Here is a 24,690-nt window from a genome sequence, read left to right as displayed (position 1 = left end):
ATACATTTATTTTAAATTAAAATGCTTCGATCAGTAAATTATAATAATCAGTTGTCAAAGTTCTATTTCAAGAAAGCAAAAGTTGCTTTTCCCTATAAATATAAGGTTTATTATTTATTATATATGTATATATATTTAAACTATAGAGACCATCTAAAACATTAAATTTACCTTCTGAGATAGCCACGGAATATTTTGATAGCATATATGGTTCATATTTTGGTAAACAATGGCCATCTATTAGGCTTGCTCTCTTTTCTATTCCAAAATATTCATTATTGTATAATAATTATTCTCACAATCAAACTACAATTTTAAATTTGAAGGAAGAAAGTGATGGTTCCTTAAAAAGTATTTGGGATATTTTAGATTTGCCAAATGAATTTTCTGTTAAATTGACTAATCAAAGTGACAAAGATATAGGTATTTAATAATTAATTACTATCTTAAACATTAAATAGAGGAATTAGATATTCAAGATGATAATAAAAATCAAGTTAAGAAATTTAATACCATACAACATAAAAAAATAAAATTGGATGATCATAGTGTAGATACATATGGCTTTAATTCATTAGATGAAGAAAAATTATCAAGATTGGTAGATTTTTCACACATACCTGCACAAGAGTTGGTTGATTTAGAAAAAGAAAGATATGATTACAATGCAGAAATAGATAATAATAGGAGCCTTCTTTCAACAGATATTGAAGAACTGGAAATTTTTCCTGAAAAATCAATTTATATTCCCAAAAATATTCAATTTTATTTTTATGATAAAAATGAGAATATACAAAATAATATATATAAACCTTTTCCACCCTCACCGATGACTAATAAAGGCCTCATAGGTTTAGTTTTTAAAGTATTTTTTTTAATTTATAGTTATTTTTATATTAATTACTTATAATATAATAACAAATTTGATAAAAATAGAATCAATATATAATAGCATTTTAAATTTAAAATAATCTTTTTATAATGCTAACTAGTTTATCTATTTACTACTTATTGCATGCCATATGTTTAATTTTGAAATCTAAAAGATATATTATCCACCTTTACACCTTATTTATAGTAAATGTGATTTGTACAAGTGGTGCAGTATTTAATGATATCAAAACCACAACTGATTCTTCATATCAATGATAATTTTTGAAATAAAAATAGGGATAATTATTTACATATTATTTCAACCTTTTTTATCAAATTTCACAACTATTTTTATAATCACATTACATTTTATCACCATATCACAACATATGTTTCTTAAATTTTATCATAGAGTTTTTATTATTTGCTTCATATTTATCAAATTTTCATTTTATAAATAATGCAAGTACCACTTAAACAATTCGTGTTTATGCCCATAAATAGATATAATTTTTAAATATAGAGCAAAACAATCAAAATTCTATGATTAAATTTAAAAAACATATATTGTGTACAATGATAAAATATTTGGGATATGATTATAAAAATAATTGCGAAATTCGATAAAAGGTTATATAATATTTCTTAAATATTCTATAAAATATTTAATTACTTTAAATAATGTTAACACAATGAAGAATCAGCTGTTAATTTGTTAGTCTTACAGTGAAACGATACACATGTTTAAATATACTATAAAAGGGGGTAAACAAAATAAGATTTTATTTTTAATAGAATAAAGATTGAAATTAAATATGGACAAGCAATTAATTAAGAAGATTAATAGTTGATTAATCATTATAAAAAGAAATGTGTTACATATATCTAATTTGTGATGAAAAATGAATTTTTTTTTTATTTTCTTTGAGAATGCTCAAGTAAGATATTTGATTAAATTTCATTTAAAATTCTAAATCATTTTTTGTAAAAAGTCTTTTTAATATTTGAAAATATTTTAGAATTTCTTAAATGTAATCTATTTTGTATATCCATTTATTTCGATAAAAATATGATAACACTATAAACTTTTATAATAATTTCGATTAAATAATTAATACATAAAAAATATAATTATAATTTATCAAACATTTGTTGTTTTTCCGGCATTGATAACATTTTGGTAACTATATCTAATTTTTCTTTATTCCAATATTTGTATATTCTTTTTGGTCTTTGAATTCTCGACGAAGATTGGGAGTTTTCATTTAAATTGGAAAAATTAGTATTACTATTGGATAATAAAGATTCTATATTAAGCATTTTTTTTTATTATTTAAGAAAAATTAAAAATAATTAATATGTAAGTATTTTAATTTTTTATTTTGAATTAAATTTTAACACATTTTTTTATAATGATTAATCAACTATATTAATCTTCTTAATTAATTGCTTGTCCATATTTAATTTCAATCTTTATTCTATTAAAAATAAAATCTTATTTTGTTTACCCCCTTTTATAGTATATTTAAACATGTGTATCGTTTCACTGTAATAATAGATTTGCAGCCAGTATAAAAATATGGTTGTTCAATTATAGTTTGACGTTTTAATGATAATTAAATCTATAGTAAAGCTAGACTATGTGTCACACCAAATCCTTTCCATTTTATTACCATGTGTAATTTGTCATGCGGGTGTTAGAATTAATACAACCATAAATGTGTTAAAATGTTATACAGTGAAACGATACACATGTTTAAATATACTATAAAAGGGGGTAAACAAAATAAGATTTTATTTTTAATAGAATAAAGATTGAAATTAAATATGGACAAGCAATTAATTAAGAAGATTAATATAGTTGATTAATCATTATAAAAAAAATGTGTTAAAATTTAATTCAAAATAAAAAATTAAAATACTTACATATTAATTATTTTTAATTTTTCTTAAATAATAAAAAAAAATGCTTAATATAGAATCTTTATTATCCAATAGTAATACTAATTTTTCCAATTTAAATGAAAACTCCCAATCTTCGTCGAGAATTCAAAGACCAAAAAGAATATACAAATATTGGAATAAAGAAAAATTAGATATAGTTACCAAAATGTTATCAATGCCGGAAAAACAACAAATGTTTGATAAATTATAATTATATTTTTTATGTATTAATTATTTAATCGAAATTATTATAAAAGTTTATAGTGTTATCATATTTTTATCGAAATAAATGGATATACAAAATAGATTACATTTAAGAAATTCTAAAATATTTTCAAATATTAAAAAGACTTTTTACAAAAAATGATTTAGAATTTTAAATGAAATTTAATCAAATATCTTACTTGAGCATTCTCAAAGAAAATAAAAAAAAAATTCATTTTTCATCACAAATTAGATATATGTAACACATTTCTTTTTATAATGATTAATCAACTATTAATCTTCTTAATTAATTGCTTGTCCATATTTAATTTCAATCTTTATTCTATTAAAAATAAAATCTTATTTTGTTTACCCCCTTTTATAGTATATTTAAACATGTGTATCGTTTCACTGTATATAACACATGCTTGAACTTAACATACTAATTATAATTTTAGTGTAACATTTATAAAATTTTAATTTTATAATCTAAAACTTTTCTTTTACAGTGAAAGAGGGTATTTTGTAAAACTCATGTTATAAAGAAATAAAATTATCCCATTATATTCTTCATTTTGTGATACTTTTAGAAAATTCTATATTTAAGGTTAAATTTTTTAAAAGCCAAATTTTTACTTTACATATTATGTAATTCATAATTTATTATTATATATTTGGTGGATGATATATTTTTAATTAAAGTATAAAAGATATTGTAATAGATTTCATGTTAGCAAATCAATTTACCATTTACCCTTCACTACAAAGGTGGAAAAACTCCTTACAAAAGTTGGGTCTATTTTACCCCAAATTTTGATTAGCTATATTTCAGAACATATTAAAATTTGAGATTTTAAATTTTTAATGTATATTAAAAAAAAATATTGATAATAAATACAAAATTTTATTAATATTTACTTCCAAAAAGTAATGCAAATTTTCCTAAAGCTGCTGAAATAAAATTTTTTGGGAGGACCTTCCTTATAGTATTATCACCAAAAAAATTTAAAAAATGAAAATTTTATTAAATCAATGTTGAATAATGATAATTACATAAATTTTATAAAAAAAATATTAATCATCAAATATCATGTAAATTTTTTTGTAACACTCATGACAAAATATGTGCATATGATCTTTACAAATTAATTTTGAACAATTTAAACAAATAAATGTTGTTTTTTATCCTTCACCCTTGGACACTCATAACATCTTCCCTTTTTATTTGATGGAATATGTTTTTCATCATTCATATAGATAACATCCCCATTGTTGTTACATAATAATTTACATATACGAGGTTCTCATATCTGCTGATCATATATGGAGTTATGAGTTCCATTGCTAAAATTTTATAAATTTGGATCTTTTTTATTCAATAAATTATTAACTTTATAAACTATCAGTGGGGTCAATGACCACCTATTAGAAAGAAAGAAAAACTTTTTCTTTCTGGATATAGAATATATTGAGCAAAGTTGATCAACATCAATTCCAGTTTTTGTTAAATGATAAAACATTATAATTTCTGGTTTTTTCAACTTACCAGTTGATGCATCAATTTTGTTATCATAATATAGCGTAGAAAACAACACTACATTCTACTTTTTTGGTATGTATGAAAGTTCAGTTTTATTTTCTCTAAATGCAAATAAACTTAAGTTTATATCGCTTTTTTTATCAAGAAAGCAGGTACCTGCTTTTTATTTACTTTTTATAGTTCCCACTAAGGTTAAGGAATATGAATTTAATATATGATTGGCTAATTCATAGCTTGTAAACTAATTGTCAGTTGTAATATTTCTATTAGTCCTTAAAATTGGTTGAATAAGTCTTTCAACTGCATCAAATGGCTTGTTTGACAATTTGTAAGGTCTTTCTGACTGATTGCCAGTCAAAGTCCTAGAATCCACTAGAGCATAGATTTTAAGACCATATTTCGATGGTTTATTTGATATTGCCTGAATAGACATTTGCCTCTATGTAGGAAGGATTTCATCAATATTAACATATTGTCTAATAGCATAAGAATTATTGCAATTATCAATAAACTTTCTCTAATATGTGTGGCATTATCATTTGCTTTCCTTGTATTCATATCATCGAATCTTAGAATTTTCAATATAAATTGTAAACTATTTATATTCATGGTATATATAAATTTATTTACACCAAATCCATCCTTATTCCATAAATCTCTTATATTTTGATGATTGGATTTATAAACACCAGCTATCATTAGCAAACCAATCAGGGCATTAAATTCACTTTCATCCATTTTAGCATGAATAGTCATCTTTTTTGAAGGGCTTCAATCTTTTGATTTGTTAATAATAGCCGAATTAAATAATTTAAAGCTTTCTAATGGTGATTTTGCTTTTTTGCATGTGATTTAATTCCTGGCAAACAAGAAATTATATATGGGATCTCGTTCTTTTTTAGGAAGGCATTTATTCCATTTGGTTTTGCCATCTTTACCTTAATATTTTTATATAACTTATTAAAGGCTAGCTACTGTAACAATATTTATAGTTATCTTCACACTCATCACTATCTATATTGTTGTCATATAAATAATCATCATTTCACCTATATAAAATATTATAAATAATAGAAAATTCTTCCAGAACTTGATGATATTATTTTCCATATGCTCGTTTTATAGTATTTTGCTCCACAAGAAAAAAATATAGTATAAAATTTTAAAATTTTGGGTTATAATATAACAATGAAATTAAAAATAAATTTTTTTTTTCAATTTTATATATTAGTTTGTAATATACAATTAATTAATAATAAAAAATTTGGGGGAAAAAAATTACGTGGAGACAAAGGTGGGACCTATACTATCCCAAGCTCAAAAAATTGCAAATATTTAAAAAAAATATTGAATCAATTATCTTGAAATTTGATAGATATATTCTTTATAACAAAATATTAAACTACTATAAGGACCAGAGTTGTTAAACGCTATTTTTAAAAGTAGCGCGCTACCGCTATAGCTATTTTTCAAAAAAGTAGCGCGCTACCGCTTTCGCTATTTGTCAAAAAAAGTAGCGCGCTATTAGCTACTTTTTTTCAAAAGTAGCTTTATCTACTTTTAAGCTACTTTTTATAAAAAAAAATTTAGGAACAAATGAAACAAATTTTTTTTATTTTTTTTTTGCTTATAATGTAAATGTATAATAAAATAAAAATCAACATTTATAAATATAAAAATATAGTTAGTTTAGATTATAAAAAAATAAGCAATATAAATAAATATTTATTTTAATTTGTTGCATTTTAATAATAATATCATTTCAATATTATCATCCCCAAGTCTAGAGCGACGATCAGTAAGTATAAGCTTTGCTTTACTAAATAATCTCTCGACACTAGCACTTGAGGGCAAGGGGGTATTTAATTTTATATATAAATTTTTAATATATGAAAAATTATCAAAAATATTCATTTCAATATTTTTTGATTGAAAAAAAAGATCAATTGGATTTTCTATTAAATCATCTTTAATTTCAAAAAAATTATTTGAGGATGTCTTCGTGGTAGATACTCGGCAATCTATGTTTGTTGGAGTAAGATTATTCAGCTTCGCCATTAGCCTATCGCGTTGATGTTTGGCATCATCGGAATTTATATATGGCCAGTTTAGTTTAAACTTTGGATGAACCATTGCCGCTAAGACATTGTCATCATTATATAAGTTTGGAAATCTAAAAGTTACAAAAATAGAGTATTTTAAATATATCTTAATCATAAAATTTTATAATTTTTTTAGCTTTAAACATTAATTTAGAATAAATCTTCAGTCAAAACAAAACAATATAAATTTTATTTACCTTCTCTCAATGCCTTTTAACAGAGAGTCTACTAGGGGCTGGCATAAGATTAGATTATTCAATCTCTTTAATTTGGTATTTAGGATACTTAAAGTGGGAACATAATACCCCATCTCCATATTATCCTCACCTTCCAAAATTTCAAGGGAAACAGCAACATATTGCATAACCTAAAAAATTAAAATGATATGGAAATGAATCATTATTAATTAGAATTACTTCTGTATACTCTTTTATAAAAGTATGCTCTTCATCGTTAATATATTCAATTTCAACAAGATCACAGAGATAATTAATCTCTAATCTTCTTTCCTCCAGAAAAAAAGCGATTAGTTTTATTGCTTGGTATACAGAATTCCATCTTGTACGATTAGGGGTTAATAAATACCTCCCTAATTTTTTTTTAAACATGTCAGAACTTTTAGGAGATTTGTTCTGCTTATTCCATAAAGTTTGACATTTATAAAATGTCGATCTTGACACCCTTTTAAAATCTTCATCATTTAAAGCTCCTTTAGCATCTACTGTTGCTATCAAATTTAAATTATGACAGGAGCATCTATGATGGCTGGGTAACATTGTGGAGTTAGTTGAAGATCCTATAGAATATTGATTAGATTAACATGTATTATAAAATAATTTAAACCTTCTTCTAAGATCTCATTAATATCATTGGCATCAACACCTATTTCCTCCTCTTCCAATACATGTTGACTATCATTCTGTATCTCATCTTCAGCATTATCCTCACCAAATATTCTATATTCATATTAAATAGGACAAATTAAATTATTCATCCAATTTTTATAGAAATAAATGTCTAGTAATATTTATCAAAAATGGAGTGGAAAAATCATTTCTTAGTATTCTAAATTTTGAACCTCAGCAATTATAATGTAACTAAGCAAAAAATATTTTATCAAATGAATTCCCTGTACTGTGTATTATATTTTATATTTAATTATTTTAGCAAGTTCTTATTAAAGGAAATATTTAAGCTACAATTGATATATAATATTAGATAATTTTAAAAAATTATAATAAGGTAGAATTTAACTTTATTAGTTACTTTTATTTATTTATGATATAAATAAAATTACATTACAGTATTTATTTACGGAATTTAATTAAAAATGCATTAAAGAAAATTGCTATGTAATTAACAATTAAATAATATAATGTTGTACATTATTTTCATATTTTTATATATAATTAATAATTTTGCAAGAAATATATAAAAAAAATATGAAAAAAGATTTAAATGATATTTATATTTATATACTATATATGATATTACAAATGCAAGAATTAATAAGTCATATTAGAAAATAAAACTAATTAAAAAATACATAAATATCACAAACAAGTAATGATAAATACTAATTAAAGATAATGAATAAAATAAAATTAGTATATTTTTTTAGAGATGCCATTTATCCATATACTCCTAATATAAGCTATATTTAAAACAACACAGAAAATAACCTGCAAATTCTAATAAATCATTTGATTTAATTTTTTTTCTTATTTGCACATTTTTTACTCCCATTAAATATACTACTCTCCCTTCCCTGTTTAAGCTATTAATGGGCAAAAATTAATATTATTAATCCCTGGTTATTATGATTAATTCATCAATAAATAATTTATTAATTATTTATTATGATTAATTCATCAATAAATAATTTATTAATTATTGCAAATATTCATTCTTATATGTGTATGCTATGTTCTTCACAAATAAATAATAAACTTTGTATTTTATAAACTATTCTAATTTAATTGGTAATGATAATTTAAAAGTATCTTGTATTTAAGTTACTCTAATTTAGTAAAAGATACAATAATCTTTTATCTTGTATCTTTTTGATTATTTGAAAAAGATACTATCTGTATCTAAGATTCATTTTTTTAAAAAGAATCTGTATCTGTATCTAGATTCTTTTTCTGGAGGACCTGCCGAACTCTGTCAATAACCATATCTTATTAAATGTTAGATTAGCTCAATGACACTGTACAATAAAAATTAATGCAATAATCCACCTCTCTTTTATATTTTATTAGTTAATTTCACTAATTTTATTTATAATTTGATATAAATTATGATAATCATAATATTACTAAAATATGTGTGTATTTAGTTAATAAAAATTCTATAAATAATGTGAAATATTAAATACTAAATATTTTATAGATTAAATAATAACCCTTCCATTCTGATAAAAATCATAACTTAAAATAAATATTATAAATAAATTTGTAATATAACCTAAATGCCTTCAGGTAATTAGACCCATTATCAGTAACCATCTTGCAAACTTTATTATGAATCCTAAAAGACTTGTGGATGTTAATAATTTTATTTGCAAGTACGTCATATGTCTGGCATCCTATAATCCTTTTAAGGGCTAAGGCTACAGATCTTCTTTTTAAAGTTATAGGATCTAACCAATGGCCTGTGATTCCCAAATAAGCTCTGAAAATATTTAATCAGATCAATTTATAAATATAAATAAGTTTTTACCTTCTGTTATGTGTCCAACTATCTGCCGTGGTACATACATAAGATATATCTGATAACTCTACTATTAGGGCATCTTTCATCACTTTGAAGTTGTCGGCTATTTTATTCATAAGTGTCTGGCGACATAAAACTGTTGTGCCAGGGGATAAAGTTTTAATCATTATAGTAAATGATGGATTATCAACCAAAGACACTGGCTGAACTGTGTCAATAATAAAATCAAAAATAACTTTATCAGCCAATTTTTGTGAAATATTGGCATGTTTATTATCAGTTAATTTGGTTTGGATAGTATTTGTCTTTTTTAATGAAGATTCTCCTAGACCAAAATTTTTTATATGTTTCTCTATTTCCTTATAGCAATTGGCGTGAACAGTCTAATAAAATAAATAATATTATAATGTAAAACTAACAATTTACCTTTAGGTGTTTCTTCAGGTTATAGCTACTCGATTGATTTGATGATATATTTTTTTTACATTTTAAGCACAGGAATTTGAATCCAGATTTTGTTTTAATATTTATTTTAAAAAATTTTTCAAATTTAGGGAATGGAAAAACGTTATTAGAGCTATTAAGTACATTATCTTCCATTGAATCTTCCATGTCTGAATCACTTTCAAGGATTTGGATATCCATGGACGATGCCATTTTAGATTATTAACACAGATTGAAAATATAAATTAAAAATTGAAAATATATTTAAATTTCAAAATTAAATAATAAATTATAATTAATTATGATATTATATTTAAATTTTCATGTTTATACTTACATTCATTATATTTTTTAAAAGTAGCGAAGTAGCGCGCTAAAAAATTAAATAATTTTAAAAAAAGTAGCGGCTATTAGCTATAGCTACCAAAAAAGATAGCGCGCTACTTTAACAACTCTGATAAGGACTAGGTCAAAATATCTTCAGGTTTTTTTTATTACCAAGATTATAAAAGCCGGGGTATTATTTACCCCACCTTTGTAGTGAAGGGTTAATTAGTTATAACAATATATGCAATCACCTTACAATATTTATCGTAGCTATTAAATCTTATATCTGGATCAGAGATCTGCAAGGTATGGCCTATTAAGATGCATGATCAGAATTTTTGTCAAAAATTTTGAGCAAACAATCTTTAAACTTAAACTAGTAATGTATAATTTTTTAGAATATTATATCATGGATGCCTCCTCCATAATACCCGTTTTAGCTTTAGAAATCAGGCCTAAAAATGATATCCTAGACATGTGTGCTGCTCCTGGAGGAAAAGCTTTAGCTGCCATCCAAACGTTGAATTTTGGTTTTATAATGCTTTATGTTCTTATTCTTATAAGTAGAACTGTTGATACACAAAATTATAATTAAATTTTTCACCAATTCTATATTTACCCAAAATCAATCCATTAACTAGTATTGGGTACTGGATTAATTTTTGAGTCAATATCAAATTGATAAGAACGAATAGGCACAGTATTCACTTATAAAAACTTACCCCTCATTCATAGTTACCGCTAATTTTTGGTGAATTATGCATGCTGTATTTTTGTATTCTTCGCCACAAATTCCATCTAGCTGAATGAGAGGTTATTATTATAAATAAAAATGTTATAAATAAATTACCTTTAAGGTTTAAATATTATCTCTCATTTGTTAATTAAGTTTAATATATATTATTTCTCAAAGTAAATTCTAAAAAGGGATGATTAGTTGTCCCCTTGTAACTCAGTAGTTTTATCATAAAAGAGTTGAATCACACCCCCGATTGGGTCATTCCATGTCAAATCAATCACTTCCGACCCCTTTCGATTTTGATGAAAAATCGTAGGCTGGTTATATATGTTCCCATTAGATTAGAAACAAAATTTTAGCGGATTAGCAACTATATTAGCGGAGATATTCGGGGTTAAAGGTCTAAAAAACGTCTTTTTTTGCTTTTTACTGATGTTAAATAACTAGTTTTTAATTTTAAACTAAATATGATCAAATATTGAATATAATATCAATAGCTAAGTTAATAATTTATGATTATGGCAAAAACATCAAAATTAATTTTTGATAAAATATGGGTCATCTTATGGTCAGTTGAAAACTTGAAAATAATATTTCGAAATGTATATGATCTCCGATTTTTAATTTTTTTAAGAAATATTATTCGTTTACTATTTTTTTAATAATTTCTTCAACAATTAGCATGGCTGGATATTTATTTTAAAATTTATTGCGATTTTTATACTTTAAAAAAAATAGATGGCGCTATATATAATAGTTTTAATATGTTAAAATTCATTTTTTTATTGATTAAAAATATTTTAATGTATATATATCATACTAAATCGATTACAATGTCCATTATATATATTTATTTGTAATTCAGATCATAAATTTTTAAAATCTTCACAAATTTAGCCTAATTAAGATAGTTTATAAATTAATTAAATCTTACTTCATCTAAAGGAACACAAAGCCTGGCTAGCTTATGAGATTTCTTCAGAAGATAATATATATGTTCGACCGGTGGGAGTAGAAGGATTGACCAGTGAAAGAATATGAGATTTAGGTAACACTAAAATATCTTTCAGGGGAAATTTAAATGAGGCTGAAGGTCCACAAGGGTGTAAAAATCGGATTTTTACTTCTTCATTTGTATCATATTTATCGATTATATATCCTAACCACCATTTATCATCATATACACATGTTACATATCCATTAATATTTTTAAATATAATTTTTTCATTTAAAAACGAAACTTGTTTTATATTATATTTTTTAGAATTTGAATATATTTTGGTTTTTAGTCTATTTTGATCAATGGGAATAACCCAGTGAATTTTTAAGGTCCCATGTATGGGCAGCGCAGAATTAAATCTTTTGCGAAGGGCTATTTCCCCTTCGATATATTCTTGATTGGATATATATTCAAATTGAATTCCATTAATATTTTCTTTAGCATAATTATATAATTCTAATGGGGTTAGGATTTGATTTTTATTTGGTTTTTGAAGACTAGCTCTGGCAACTAATCTTTTGAAAGTTCCCCCGATACCGTCACATGCATTTTTGCCGTGAGCAGTGGCAAAGAAATGCCATTCGGCAGGAATATTAAAATCGTATTTATGAAGACATATGTTCAGAAAATTTTTGCGATTCTTGTATTGAGACGCGGCTCCATCTGAAAAATATATTATTTTTTCTGGTTTAGAATTAAATTTGGCTGTTAAGAAATTAATAAATTTTTTTTGGTAAAGGTGGACTGCACTAGTATTATGGTTTAATGATTCGGATATAATAACAAAATTTATATTTTTTAAATCTTCTCCAGATTTATAATATGCTACAAATGGATGTTTAGTGGCCTGCACGTTGTTCCAATGAAATCCCTGAACTTCATCTTGTAAAATGAAGGAATAATTTTCAGAATAATCTAGAATTGTTAAAAATTCCCCATCTTTTAAATTTTCTTTGGAATTCTTCAAAAATAAACTTTGTTGTTTAGCTATAAACGAGTGACGCAGTAAAATTTGAACTTTTTCTAATAAATAATCGATGAAATCATCAACGGACTTTATAATAGTTTCAAGATTTGTTCTATCCACCGTGATCCATTGTTTAAGTGACATATTCTATACGATTTCTCTGAAACAATTGGTATAATTGTCCCTTAAGAGATTCTATACCAGGGCATTGATCACAATTTGTTAAATAACATTTTGGCTGAGATGGATTACAAATAATTTGCGCCAATAGATAGTTGTAAGAATTTATACAGTAATCTTCTCCTGCTGTAATTTCAGCTATTACATTTGTCATTAATTTCACATTCTGATGAATAGCGCAGACACAAACAGTGTGTGTGCCACTAGCTCCAACTAAATACAGTTTTTTGGTCTAAGTTCGGCAAATTTAGAGAATCCTATTGATATATTTGGGTATTCTTCCTTAAACATCTTGAATATTTCTTTAAGATTATTTAATATAAGTCTTTTTTGAACTGGTTCTTTCTCGCCTTTAACAGATACACAATCTTTTATTCCTGGCATGAGTCGGCTTATTTCATCAGAACTATAAAAATCCTTGACGAGTTTAAATGTTTTTTCGTTTAGTGTCTTTCCTGCCTTATGTTTTGGAAATGAAAGAATTCCACTTTCTTTTACCATCATTTTAGATTTTCTTGCCATGTATGATGTTACGTTGAATTCCTTTTGAATTTTATTTACACTCCATCTTTGAGGCAAAATTGTAAGAATTTGATATTGTTGATTTTTTGATAATTTATCAAAGTTATCCTTTAATATAATAAGAATTTCCTCTTTCATTGGACTATCAATCTCGGAATCAGATATTTCTAAAACCTTAATCTTTATTGCTTTTTCAATCTTTTGAATTTTATTTTTAGGATATTTTTTCTCCATTAAACGTTTTCTTTTAATTGGTGATTCTCCAATATTGTGTAATGTTTCATTAATCGATTCAAAGGCATCCTGATTATGGGTTATTGGGGATATAAATTCTTCGGGAATGTGTGGACCAATTTTACTTAACTGGTATCGGCACGAATTACATATTTTTTGTTGAAGATATAAATGATTATTTATATTAAGCATCCATGGAAGAACTGATCTTAAATTTTTTTTAAAATTTTTATGATTCACTTTATTGTGGATTGCAACATTTTATCTTATCTTTTAAGGGTTTCATTTAAAAAAATTTATTTATTTTTAAACGACAAGTAAAAATATTTATATATAAAAGATATGAATCGGTGTTTGTGAAAAAATATTAAAGAAATCAATTTGTATTTTTAGCAACTGTGATTTATCGATTAAATTCGCTAATTAATTTTGCTAATCAGTTTATTTTTAATAATTTTAAGAAAAGATAAAAACAGCTGACTTACTTTTATTAATTTTTTCAGTGTTAAACATATGCTCAAAATTCAAAGACTTTGATCAAAAATTTTATAGAGAATGCTCAAATTCATTTGATACCCAAAATTTTATAACTAGTTAATTTTTTGTTAATTATATCGCTTAAAATTTTTTTAAAAATCTTTGAAATTTTCTGGTTAATGACAATTTTATAACATTCTTGGTCTTGATGGGTATGACTTAGTCTGGAGGGGGGGATGGGGGGTAGGCCGGGTAATTATATGATTTTCGATTTTTCCCTTAATAATTTTCCTGCACTCCTTTAATACTGCTTTTTTGTTCGCATGTTAGTCGGATTTTTTAATTATTTTTAATTTACATTGAAATATTAAAAAAATTATTAAAATTTTTTATCCTGCGAATATCTCAGGGGAATAAGGTTTACAAAGTTATATAATCGAATTTTATGATATATTCTACATTAAAATATTTTTAATCAATAAAAAAATAAATTTTAACATATTAAAACTATTATATATAGCGCCATCTATTTTTTTTAAAGTATAAAAATCGCATAATTTTTTAAAATAAATATCCAGCCATGCTAATTGTTGAAGAAATTATTAAAAAAATAGTAAACGGATAATATTTCTTAAAAAAATTAAAAATCAGAGATCATATACATTTCGAAATATTAATTTCAAGTTTTCAACTGACCATAAGATGACCCATATTTTATAAAAGATTAATTTTGATGTTTTCGCCATAATCATAAATTATTAACTTAGCTATTGATATTAGATTCAATATTTGATCATATTTAGTTTTAAATTAAAAACTAATTATTTGACATCAGTAAAAAGCAAAAAAAGACGTTTTTTGGACCTTTAACCCCGATTATCTCGGCTAATATAGTTGCTAATGCGCTAAAATTTTGTTTATAATCTAATGGGAACATATATAACCAGTCTACAACTTTTTATCGAAATTGAAAGGGGTCGGCCGAAAATCTTGATTTTTTTGCTCATTTGACATGGAATAACCCGATTATAGTATTTGTATAGTTATGAGTAATACAAGAGAAAAGAGAAGAAAAGAAGGCTATTTTTTCTAAATACAAAATAATAATTATTTAATTAGTTAGGGTTTCCATTTAGCTAGTGAAATTTTTTTTTAAAATACTAATATTTAATTATTTACTAATTTTCCTATTATGAGAAATATCTAGTTAAATTTTATATAAGTTATAATTATTTATAATTAATATTTAAACAACCTTAATATACCTTATTACTTTATAACTGACTAAAATTGGAACTAATAATATCCGTGAAGTATCTTAATACCTATACTTAAAAAAAATTTGTTTTCTCTCAATCAGTTCTCATTTAAATAAAAGTAATATCATTTCTTAAAATAAGTTCCTTCAAGAGATATTAATTATATAGAAGCTGAATAACATTTCTTAAAATACTAGGAGTTAAATAATATGAGCTTTCTTAATATAACTTAATATATCATATTAAATACTGACTAATATATATAAATTGAATATTATTTATTAAGTGCTAACAGTTAAAAATATTGGAAGGCTTTAAAATATCTATAAAAATAATATTGTATATAAACTATTTCATTAACAAAATTTTTTTTATTTAGTTTACCTTATCGACAGATGTTCATATATAAGTCTTAGAATTTTTTTTTAAGTTTTCATAATTAGCAGAAGCTCCCTTAATGAATTCCAGGAAATATATATCTCTGCTAATGATCTAGTTAACTTGCCGACCCAACTGTTTTTATAGGTTAAGAAGGGTTTGAGGTAGAGATATGCAACTCGGGCCTAATATTTTTTTAAAAATTTCGGGCTGGGTCGGGTCTGGCCTTGGAAATTTAATCAAATATATTTAGATTTATCAATTTTATACTGAATTTTTTATGTAAAATGAAAATATTTGATTTTATTTATAGAACTAGACGCCATATAACATATTTTTTATTTTGATATAAAAATTAATTTCTACATTTAAATAAAATCAAGCCGGGGTCGGTAAATTTTTTTAAAAAAAAATTTAGGGTTCGGGCTGGCTGGGAAAACTTTTTTTTAAAAAATTTCTAGCCGGGCTTAAAAAATTATGCCCGATGCAGATCACTAGTTTGAAGTTTGACTCCTCAGGGGATATTTTAAAAAGTGCATCATATATTATATTTTTAGAAGCTTGTCTCATGAAACGACCTACTAGTTCTATTTTTCTGTATTTTACCACTATAAATTGGGAGTGTGTCGCATCTGGACCAAAGAATATATAATTGTATTATGTGGGAAGAAGGTTTTGGTTATATATCTAAAGCATTTATTAACAAAGGTTTTTATCTTATTTTTATCATGTTTAGTATCACTCCAAGTTTCGATACCATAATACAAAGAAGTAAGTATTAGAACTTTGAATAGACGGACTTTAATGATTGATATTTGATTTGATGACCATATTTTATTAAAGACCTTTATTTTAATCTAGCATTATTTAATTTGGCTATTATATCCTGTTTAGTATTTCCCTTCCAGTTTAATATTACTCCTAAATATTTTAAATGTTGAACTTCTGCAATCAACTTCCCTTGAATCGTTATATTCACATGTGAAGGGGTGACTGATGAGGTCATCATCTTAGTTTTATTAATATTTGTTTCTAACCCAAAGAATCTAGCTTCATCGATAATATTATCAACTAATAATTGAAGGTGTAATGCTGATTCTCCCACCATACAAAAATTATCTGCAAATGCCAGAATATTAAGGTTCCCAGGGGACATCTGAACAGCACAAAATGTTTTGGCTTTCTTTATGATATAATTAGTATAAAGTTAAATAGAATGGGAGATAAAACACATCCCTGTTTCAAATCCAATTTTTATTGGGATTTTCGGGGATTTCTTCTCTGCATGAATTAGGTGGACCAAGTAGTTTTTATAAATAATTTTTATAATATTTATCAGATGTGTTGGTGTGCCTACCTCCTCCAAGACCTTCCACAAACTAGCATATATAATGGAAAATATATGAAGCACTCTTTAAAATATCCCCTGAGAAGTCAACCCTCAAAACCTTCCTAACCTAAAAAAACATTTGGTTCAGCAAGATAACTAGATCATTATCGGAGATAGGTATTTCCTGGGAATTCATTAAGCGAGCTTCTGCTAATTATGAAAACTTAAAAAAAAATTCTTAGAATTATCTATAAACATCTGTCGAATGACTGTTAATGTAAACTAAATATATAAAAAAAAAATTTATTAATGAAATAGTCTATATCCAATATTATTCCTTATAGATATTTTAAATAAGCCTTCCAATATTTTTAACTGTTAGTACCTAATAAATAATATTCAATTTATATATTAGTCAGATTTAATATAATATTTTAAGTTATATTAAGAAAGCTCTCCAATATTATTTAACTCCTAGTATTTTAAGAAATGATATTCAGTTCTATATAATTTATGTCTCATAAAGGAACATATTTTAAGAAATGATATTACTTTTATTTAAATGAGAACTGATTAAGAGAAACCCATTTTTTTTTAATATTAAGATATTTCATGAATATTATTAGTTCCAATTTTAGTCAAGATAAGGTATATTAAAGTTATTTAAATATAAATTATAAATTTATAACTTAAATAAGATTTAACTAGATATTTCTCATAATAGGAAAATTACTAAATAATTAAATACTAGTAAATTTTTAAAGAAAAATTTCAATAGCTTAATGGAAGCCCTAACTAATTAAATAATTACTATTTTGTATTTAGAAGAAATAGCCTTCTTTTCTTCTCTTTTCTTCCTATCTTTTCACTTATATTACTCATAACTCTACAAATACTATAATCGGATAGGGTGTAGTTCAACTCTTTTATGATAAAACTACTGAGTTACAAGGTTTGTTGGTATCCTTGAGAAAAAAAATCGGCATAATTATATGGAGGGCTGGCCTCCATGTTATTCACGTTCGCTCACTTTGGGCAGGTCAATGACCAACGTGCTTGATATGATATGATATATCGAGAGCATATGTTTTTTAATATACCATAGCAAAAGTTTACTTTAAAAATATATCATTTTAAAGAATAAATTTTGTAGTATTTGATGCAAGATATCTTATATCCGTTATTATTAATTTGTCAGAATTTTAATGTTTTTTTTATTGAAAAAAAAAGAAACAATAACTTGCATAGAAAAGTCAACATCACGATACAACAGACTATGCAAAGTTTTTGAAACATATTTACCTAAGGGACAAAAATTTCGTAGTAGGATAAAGACTATAAATGCGGACGCTATGCACGAAAAGTCTTTTAGAAACTCATTTGACAGGGTATTTTAATATATATATATGATGCGAAGCGCATCGCGTATACTATAAACTGGACAGTTATATTTTGCAAGGCATTTTTTCATATATATTTTTTAGCTTTTATGTTTATTTTAATTTTAAATCAAATATTCCTTTTATTACTACTATCAAATAAAATTATATTAAAATTAACATATCAAATATAAAATAAAATAAAACATTATTTTATAAAAACGGATGTGGGACTACAAGTTCCCAAAAAACATGAATAGTTATATTTTAAAATGTTATTTGTAGATTTTGTTTTAAAAAATAGTATTCTTTTGGTTCTGATATAAGGGCTCTTATCTTATCGCCTATATTTTTTAAGAATTTTAAAGATCCGCTTGGCATATGTCCAAGGTAAGAGATAACGATTGTTATAAAAATATAATTTGTGAATTTGGAATATTTCATTGTTTTTTCTCGGCTATATCAACCAAATTAGAATTTAAATTTTTTGGAAAAGAAGATACGCATGTGAAGTCCCAAATTAAGGATTTCTAAAGACCAAGGCACGGAATTTAAGCCATCATCTAATGATAAATTTTTAGGCTCCAGGATGTTTGGTATTCGGGCCCTGGTAAGATAACGGCTAATAGCTAAATTAATTGCTGCATGCCTTGCATGCCTACCTTGACTATATATACAATTTAGACTATGTCTCCCTTTGGAGTCAACTAATATTTTACATTTGATGCATGTATGTGGTTGAACAATGTTACATCCAAGTCGATGCCCTATGGCAACTCTTAATTGTTCATCTGATAAGAGGTTACCTAGGTTACGACTTGGTAATGCTTCCAACCGTTCATAATCAATTGTGAGAAACCCCAATTAAAATCTTCCAATTTAATATTTAAAATATTTTTTAATAAACTTTTAAAAAATTCTTGAACACGATTAATAATTTATTATTTAAAAAAGGAAGAAGATCTAAAAATATGTAAAATCTTTCGTAAATTTTAATTAGTTTTTAAGTCATTAACATTACCATTTAATTGAATATCATTGCCTTAAATAATATTCATTTTTCCTAAGGTTATGATTATGTTTTAAACATGTATAGTTAAATATTATATAATCCCTTCATACAAATTGTGCAATGTGTTATTTGACTCCTTAAAATAGTGACATATTTTTTTTAAGGTTCTGGTTGATGTTCCCTGCACAAGCGATAGAAAATCGGTTAAAAGTGACGACGACAACATTTTTCATAAAAACAGATTTAAGGAAAGAGCACTTCTACCTCAAATTCAAACGGATCTATTAGTGTTTACATAATTTTTTATATATACCATAATTTGATATTTTTTATTAGCATAGTAAGGGTTGGGCAGTATTTCAAATACTTGTTACAAAAATATGAATCAAATCCATTATTTTCATTATTCATATTCATATTCTTCTTTTCGAATCGAATAATTTTTCATATTGCAAATAATAAAAACATTATTCGATATGATTCGTTGAATATTCTATTTGAAAATTAAATTCTTTAAAAATATGTTTCAAAAATGAATAAATTTTTAAAAAAATTTGAATGAATCTTAGAAATTTATGATTTCATCTTGAAAGATTTCATTTTACATGAAAATTATAAAGAGTTTACTTATAAAAGATTTTTTGCTATTCATATTTGGAATTTTAGATAAAATTTGATCAAAAATCTTTCTTAATTTAAAAAAAAATAAACTTTTCCACATAGAAGAATATTTACATATTATTTTAAATATTTATGAGTAGGTTTTATTATTTAGCTTCGAATAATATCGAAAAAGTTGATAAATTTTGAATAATATGAAAAAATAAAATAATAGGAATAATTTTGAAATTATTCGATGAATAATATATTTTCCTTATTCATAATTGATTCGAAATTAGAATCGAATAATTTTGTTATTCGTAAAATACGAATAAAATTGAATCTCAAATAACAAATTTCGTTTTAGGTATAAATGGCGCAGCCAAGATTGATCCATGGGGGAAGGAGTGAAAATTTTTTGAGTTGGCTGAACAATTTGAAGTACTGATTCTAAAATATATCAATGTTTTGTACTTAACTCTGATTTGCTTTTAACCAGATAGTAGCCAGCATAATTGAAAAAAATTTGGCCAGCCTTACGATTAGAGAGCCACTGAAAGCATTATTCTAAAATTTTATTAAAGAGGTCTGCATTGGGCAGGTTTTTGGACCATAAGCCCGTCTACCCAATTTTTAAAATAATTTAACCCGCCCGCCCAGCCCGCCCATAGTTTTCAAAAAAATATACACGCCCGTTCTACCATTAGTCTAAAAATTTTTACCCGCCCACCCATTATTTATAAAAATTTAATTATGGCCATTCTTTCAATTTTTTAAGCATAAAAAAATTCAGCATTACACCTCTACAAAAAGTTTTTAGGAAATTACTATTAAGCATAAAAAAATATTCAATTTAAATTATGGATAATTTATTTGATCAAATAAAATATTTATGAAAATAATATAAATATAAAATTGATATTAAATTAATAATGCAAAAATAATAATGAATCGACATTTTCTGGATTCAAAGACGTTCTTCTTTGTTCTAAAAACCTTCCAGCAATGCTAAATCCTCGTTCAGAAGAAGCACTAGTTGCAGGAATTGCCAGTATTTTTCTTGCTATTCTTGTCGTTTCCACCAAAGTAGTTTTATATATACAAAAAAGTTTATTTATTTTAGGAAAAATGATTTTATGATACCAAAAAAGGACATTTTAATTATCCAATAGATCATAGAAACAATTTTTTATTAATATTTACTTAAATGAATTAAATTTTTTTTAACCCGCCCGCCCATCGTTTAAATTTAAACCGCTCACCCAACCGCCCAAAGTTTAAAATTTTTTTTAACCCGCTTGCCTGTCCGTTTTTAAAAAATTTTTTGCCTTCTAATGCAGACCTCTAATGTATAGTGCTTAATTGAAAATTATTTTAATCCGTTTGGTAGACAGCAGAAATAAAAAAATTGCCATTATCTTAGAATAAAAATATTTAAAAAAATATATCTGGAGTGCGCTAAAATTTAGTACCTGACTAGTACCTTTAATTCCTCAACCATATTTGAGAGCCACAACGAAACAGAGTTCTAAACAAATTCAAAACTATCACGTCGCGCTTTAAACATGAAATTAGTCAAGTTTTTGGAAAAATCTGAAACTTATACCAGACCATTTGGTAAGGGGAATGAATTATTGGTTAAAAATTATCAAAATTAGCATCATACCATAATGGAGAATATAAAAGTTATAACGATCTAGTTTACGTTAACATTTGATGCCTTTACTAATTCTTTAAATGATTTCGCCAGGAACAAAATTGTAATCAAGTACAAACTATGATATAACGCCTTAAGAGTGAAGTCATCCAATGATATTAAAGCATTATCTCTGATATTTATGTAAATTAATAGTGCGTGCGTATTTAATATATTTTAGTGCTTAAACCCCTTTGTTAGATAGTTTAAAAAAAACATTATTGGCAAAATAGAAATAGATTGTCATGATTGACATTATGTTAGGAGGAAAACATTGAATAATATATAAGGCATGATTACTACTTATAATTCATCAATCAGTATTTCCAATCAATAAATAAAAACCAGTTATAAGCGAAATTAAAATTACAGCACGCCTTAGGATAACCTCAAAATATCTCATTTTAAATTTCGAATCAAAAAACAGTTAGTTTTTCCCCTATTCAAAATAATTTTGAAACTTATGATTCTACGATCTTTTTAGATGTTACTTGTTTTTTACAGTTTATTTAATAGATTTAACAATATAAATTCTATTAAATTTATAATAGTTTTTTAAAAAAATCGGGGGTTTAACCCCAACCACCCTTTGTCTACGGCACGGTCTGTATTTAAAATACAAATACCTTTTTTTATAAAATATTTATTTGAATAATTTAAAAAATATTTAGTGTGATGAACCTGTTATGATGATTTAATGAAACATATTGACGATTAAATTCAAACCCATTCATATAAAATGATAATATTTGCAAAAATAATTAAAATATAGACAAAGCATTATTGAAATTTCTTTTATTATTTCTTTTGTTGTACACATGTAAAGATTATAATTATATATGCATGTGTTTTAATTAAATCGTCAATATATTTCATTAAATCATCACACTATATATATTAATTAGGAAGTTTTGTTGTTTATGAGGAAATAGTTATTTTCTCGATATTACATGTTTTTTAATATGTTGTTATTTTTTTTATCGCGATAATTATTTTTATCTTTATTACTTTGTTTAGTCATTTTTATTGTCGCAATTAAGATTTTGTTTTGGAAATAGTGAATATAAAAATTTTTTATGTGATGTGATATACTTTTAAATGAATTATATTATTAATCAAATTATATTTAATTGATATAAGAGGAAAAAACGAAATAAATTATTAGTATTTTTTTTCTTTCAAATTTATTTTGCTTGTTACTCTTTTTGTGAGTATTCTACTTTTATATTGTTTTTTTGTCTATAATGTTTTCCATTTAGTAAAATAAAGAATATAGGAAAATTAAAATTAAAATAAAGATTAGATATAAATATAACTAAAGGGAAGTTAAGAGAATATAAACCTAAGAAAAATCACCTATTCCTTCAAAATAAAATATTTAATATATAAATTTATATTTTAAATATTTAAAAATAAATCGTTTTTGTTTATTACTATTTTAAATAAATAAATAAATACAAATACTTTTAATTCAATTTTTTTTTATAATTTATTATAAATTGAATCACTCATGTAAAATCCACAATTTATTTATTTGAAATTAATCTTGTGATTCAAGTTAGAAAAATAAATTCAAGATCATATTTATCCTTTTTTATTTAAATGAGCGATATTCATACAGACAATAATAAAATTTTTTGAAGATGATTTAGAAATAGAAAATATTGATTTGATTCCTATTCCACAGATTAATTTATTTTTTTTATTAAGACATTATAATGTTTATAAAATATTTTAAGAGTCTCTACAATTCATTTAACCAAATTAGAGGAAAGTACGTCAAAGTATCTTCCTAAATAAATAATAAGATGAAAACGCAATGCAATCTAGGCATAAATATAGCAGCTTGCATCCTTCAATTTTATACTCCATCTTAAATAATATATAAATAATTATATCTTAATCTTATCATTTATTTCTCTCTAATTAAATGTAATTTTTATTAGTCAAATATGTGGTAAGAGAGATTTAAAATATGTACGAAATGAAATCCGTTAATGTAAATATAATATTCCAATTTATTGTCTGACTCATTTATATAATATTTATAAATAATGCATGTTGAAATACTTATTTTATTTCGTATTATAGACGTTCTTACTATATGATAGATAATAAATTTATATCAGAGCCAAACATAGTTAGGCTCTGTTTGGTTCAAAAAAACGATTTCCAAAAGTATTTGCATTTTTTTTGTAGTTTAAAAAATATATATTTAAACACATTAGTTTGAAAATCTGCACCGGCCTGAAGACAATTATACTCAATAGATGCATAATTACAAATTTAACCTATCGATTATCTTAACCCCAAGTCTCTTAGACTTCTAATTAATTAGAAACATCAATATGTGTTTATTTTTTTATCCGTTTTAAATGAACGATTTTTTTTAAAAAACAAGCGAAGGGATTAGAAATTTAAAGCCCGGCGGCAAATTGGTTTACAGCACCTGTACCTTATCTCCATCTCAAAATGACGCCATCATACGATCCGCCTATTACAGCTTATCCCGCCTTGAACCCGACATCAAAATTAGAGTTATCGACTGTTCAACCCTTTGTCAATTACTTCAAACCAACTTTTCCTTTTACAAGCCTAATAGTGCCTCACCGCAAAATTGTTTGGTGGATCATTTAAATCCAGACAACGATAATAGTAATATTAACTCCTCCAAGGAAAACAAGAAAAATTTGGGACATCTCATAATACCTTCATTGGATATGAATTGGGGTCCTCTATATTTTTGTAAAATCGAACGTATTAAATAA

General features: G+C 24.7%; 2 protein-coding genes and 1 long non-coding RNA gene across 4 annotated transcripts; 1 reads left to right on the top strand and 2 right to left on the bottom strand.

The window, feature by feature from the left end:
* On the top strand, positions 1 to 24,690 carry LOC135931183 (5-methylcytosine rRNA methyltransferase NSUN4-like). 2 transcript variants are annotated; one of them, XM_065468114.1, is made up of 7 exons: positions 1 to 105; positions 147 to 423; positions 462 to 851; positions 10,548 to 10,679; positions 18,466 to 18,623; positions 19,791 to 19,915; positions 24,324 to 24,690. In XM_065468114.1, the coding sequence occupies exons 1-7, from the start codon at positions 22 to 24 to the stop codon at positions 24,688 to 24,690; spliced, it is 1,533 nt and encodes a 510-aa protein (XP_065324186.1). In that variant the 5' UTR covers positions 1 to 21. The 2 variants fall into 2 exon arrangements, with proteins under 2 accessions (XP_065324186.1, XP_065324185.1); XM_065468113.1 differs by having other exon boundaries at positions 10,530 to 10,679.
* LOC135931184 (uncharacterized) lies at positions 6,398 to 7,219 on the bottom strand. The gene is made up of 3 exons (XR_010572963.1): positions 7,080 to 7,219; positions 6,861 to 7,030; positions 6,398 to 6,734 (listed from the first exon to the last, which is right to left on the bottom strand). It is a non-coding gene; the product is annotated as an uncharacterized LOC135931184 (long non-coding RNA).
* Positions 7,238 to 10,035, bottom strand: LOC135922284 (E3 SUMO-protein ligase ZBED1-like). Its single transcript, XM_065456689.1, has 6 exons — positions 9,805 to 10,035; positions 9,385 to 9,761; positions 9,130 to 9,336; positions 7,507 to 7,619; positions 7,344 to 7,459; positions 7,238 to 7,252 (listed from the first exon to the last, which is right to left on the bottom strand). Exons 1-6 carry the CDS (start codon positions 10,033 to 10,035, stop codon positions 7,238 to 7,240), a joined length of 1,059 nt encoding a protein of 352 aa, XP_065312761.1.

Source organism: Gordionus sp. m RMFG-2023, chromosome 1, assembly GCF_954871325.1.
Source record: "Gordionus sp. m RMFG-2023 chromosome 1, tfGorSpeb1-WG-v2, whole genome shotgun sequence".
NCBI classification, from domain to species: Eukaryota; Metazoa; Nematomorpha; class Gordioida; order Chordodea; family Parachordodidae; genus Gordionus; species Gordionus sp. m RMFG-2023.
Note: the sequence above shows the minus strand (reverse complement) of the source record. Positions and strands in the feature narration are given on the sequence as shown.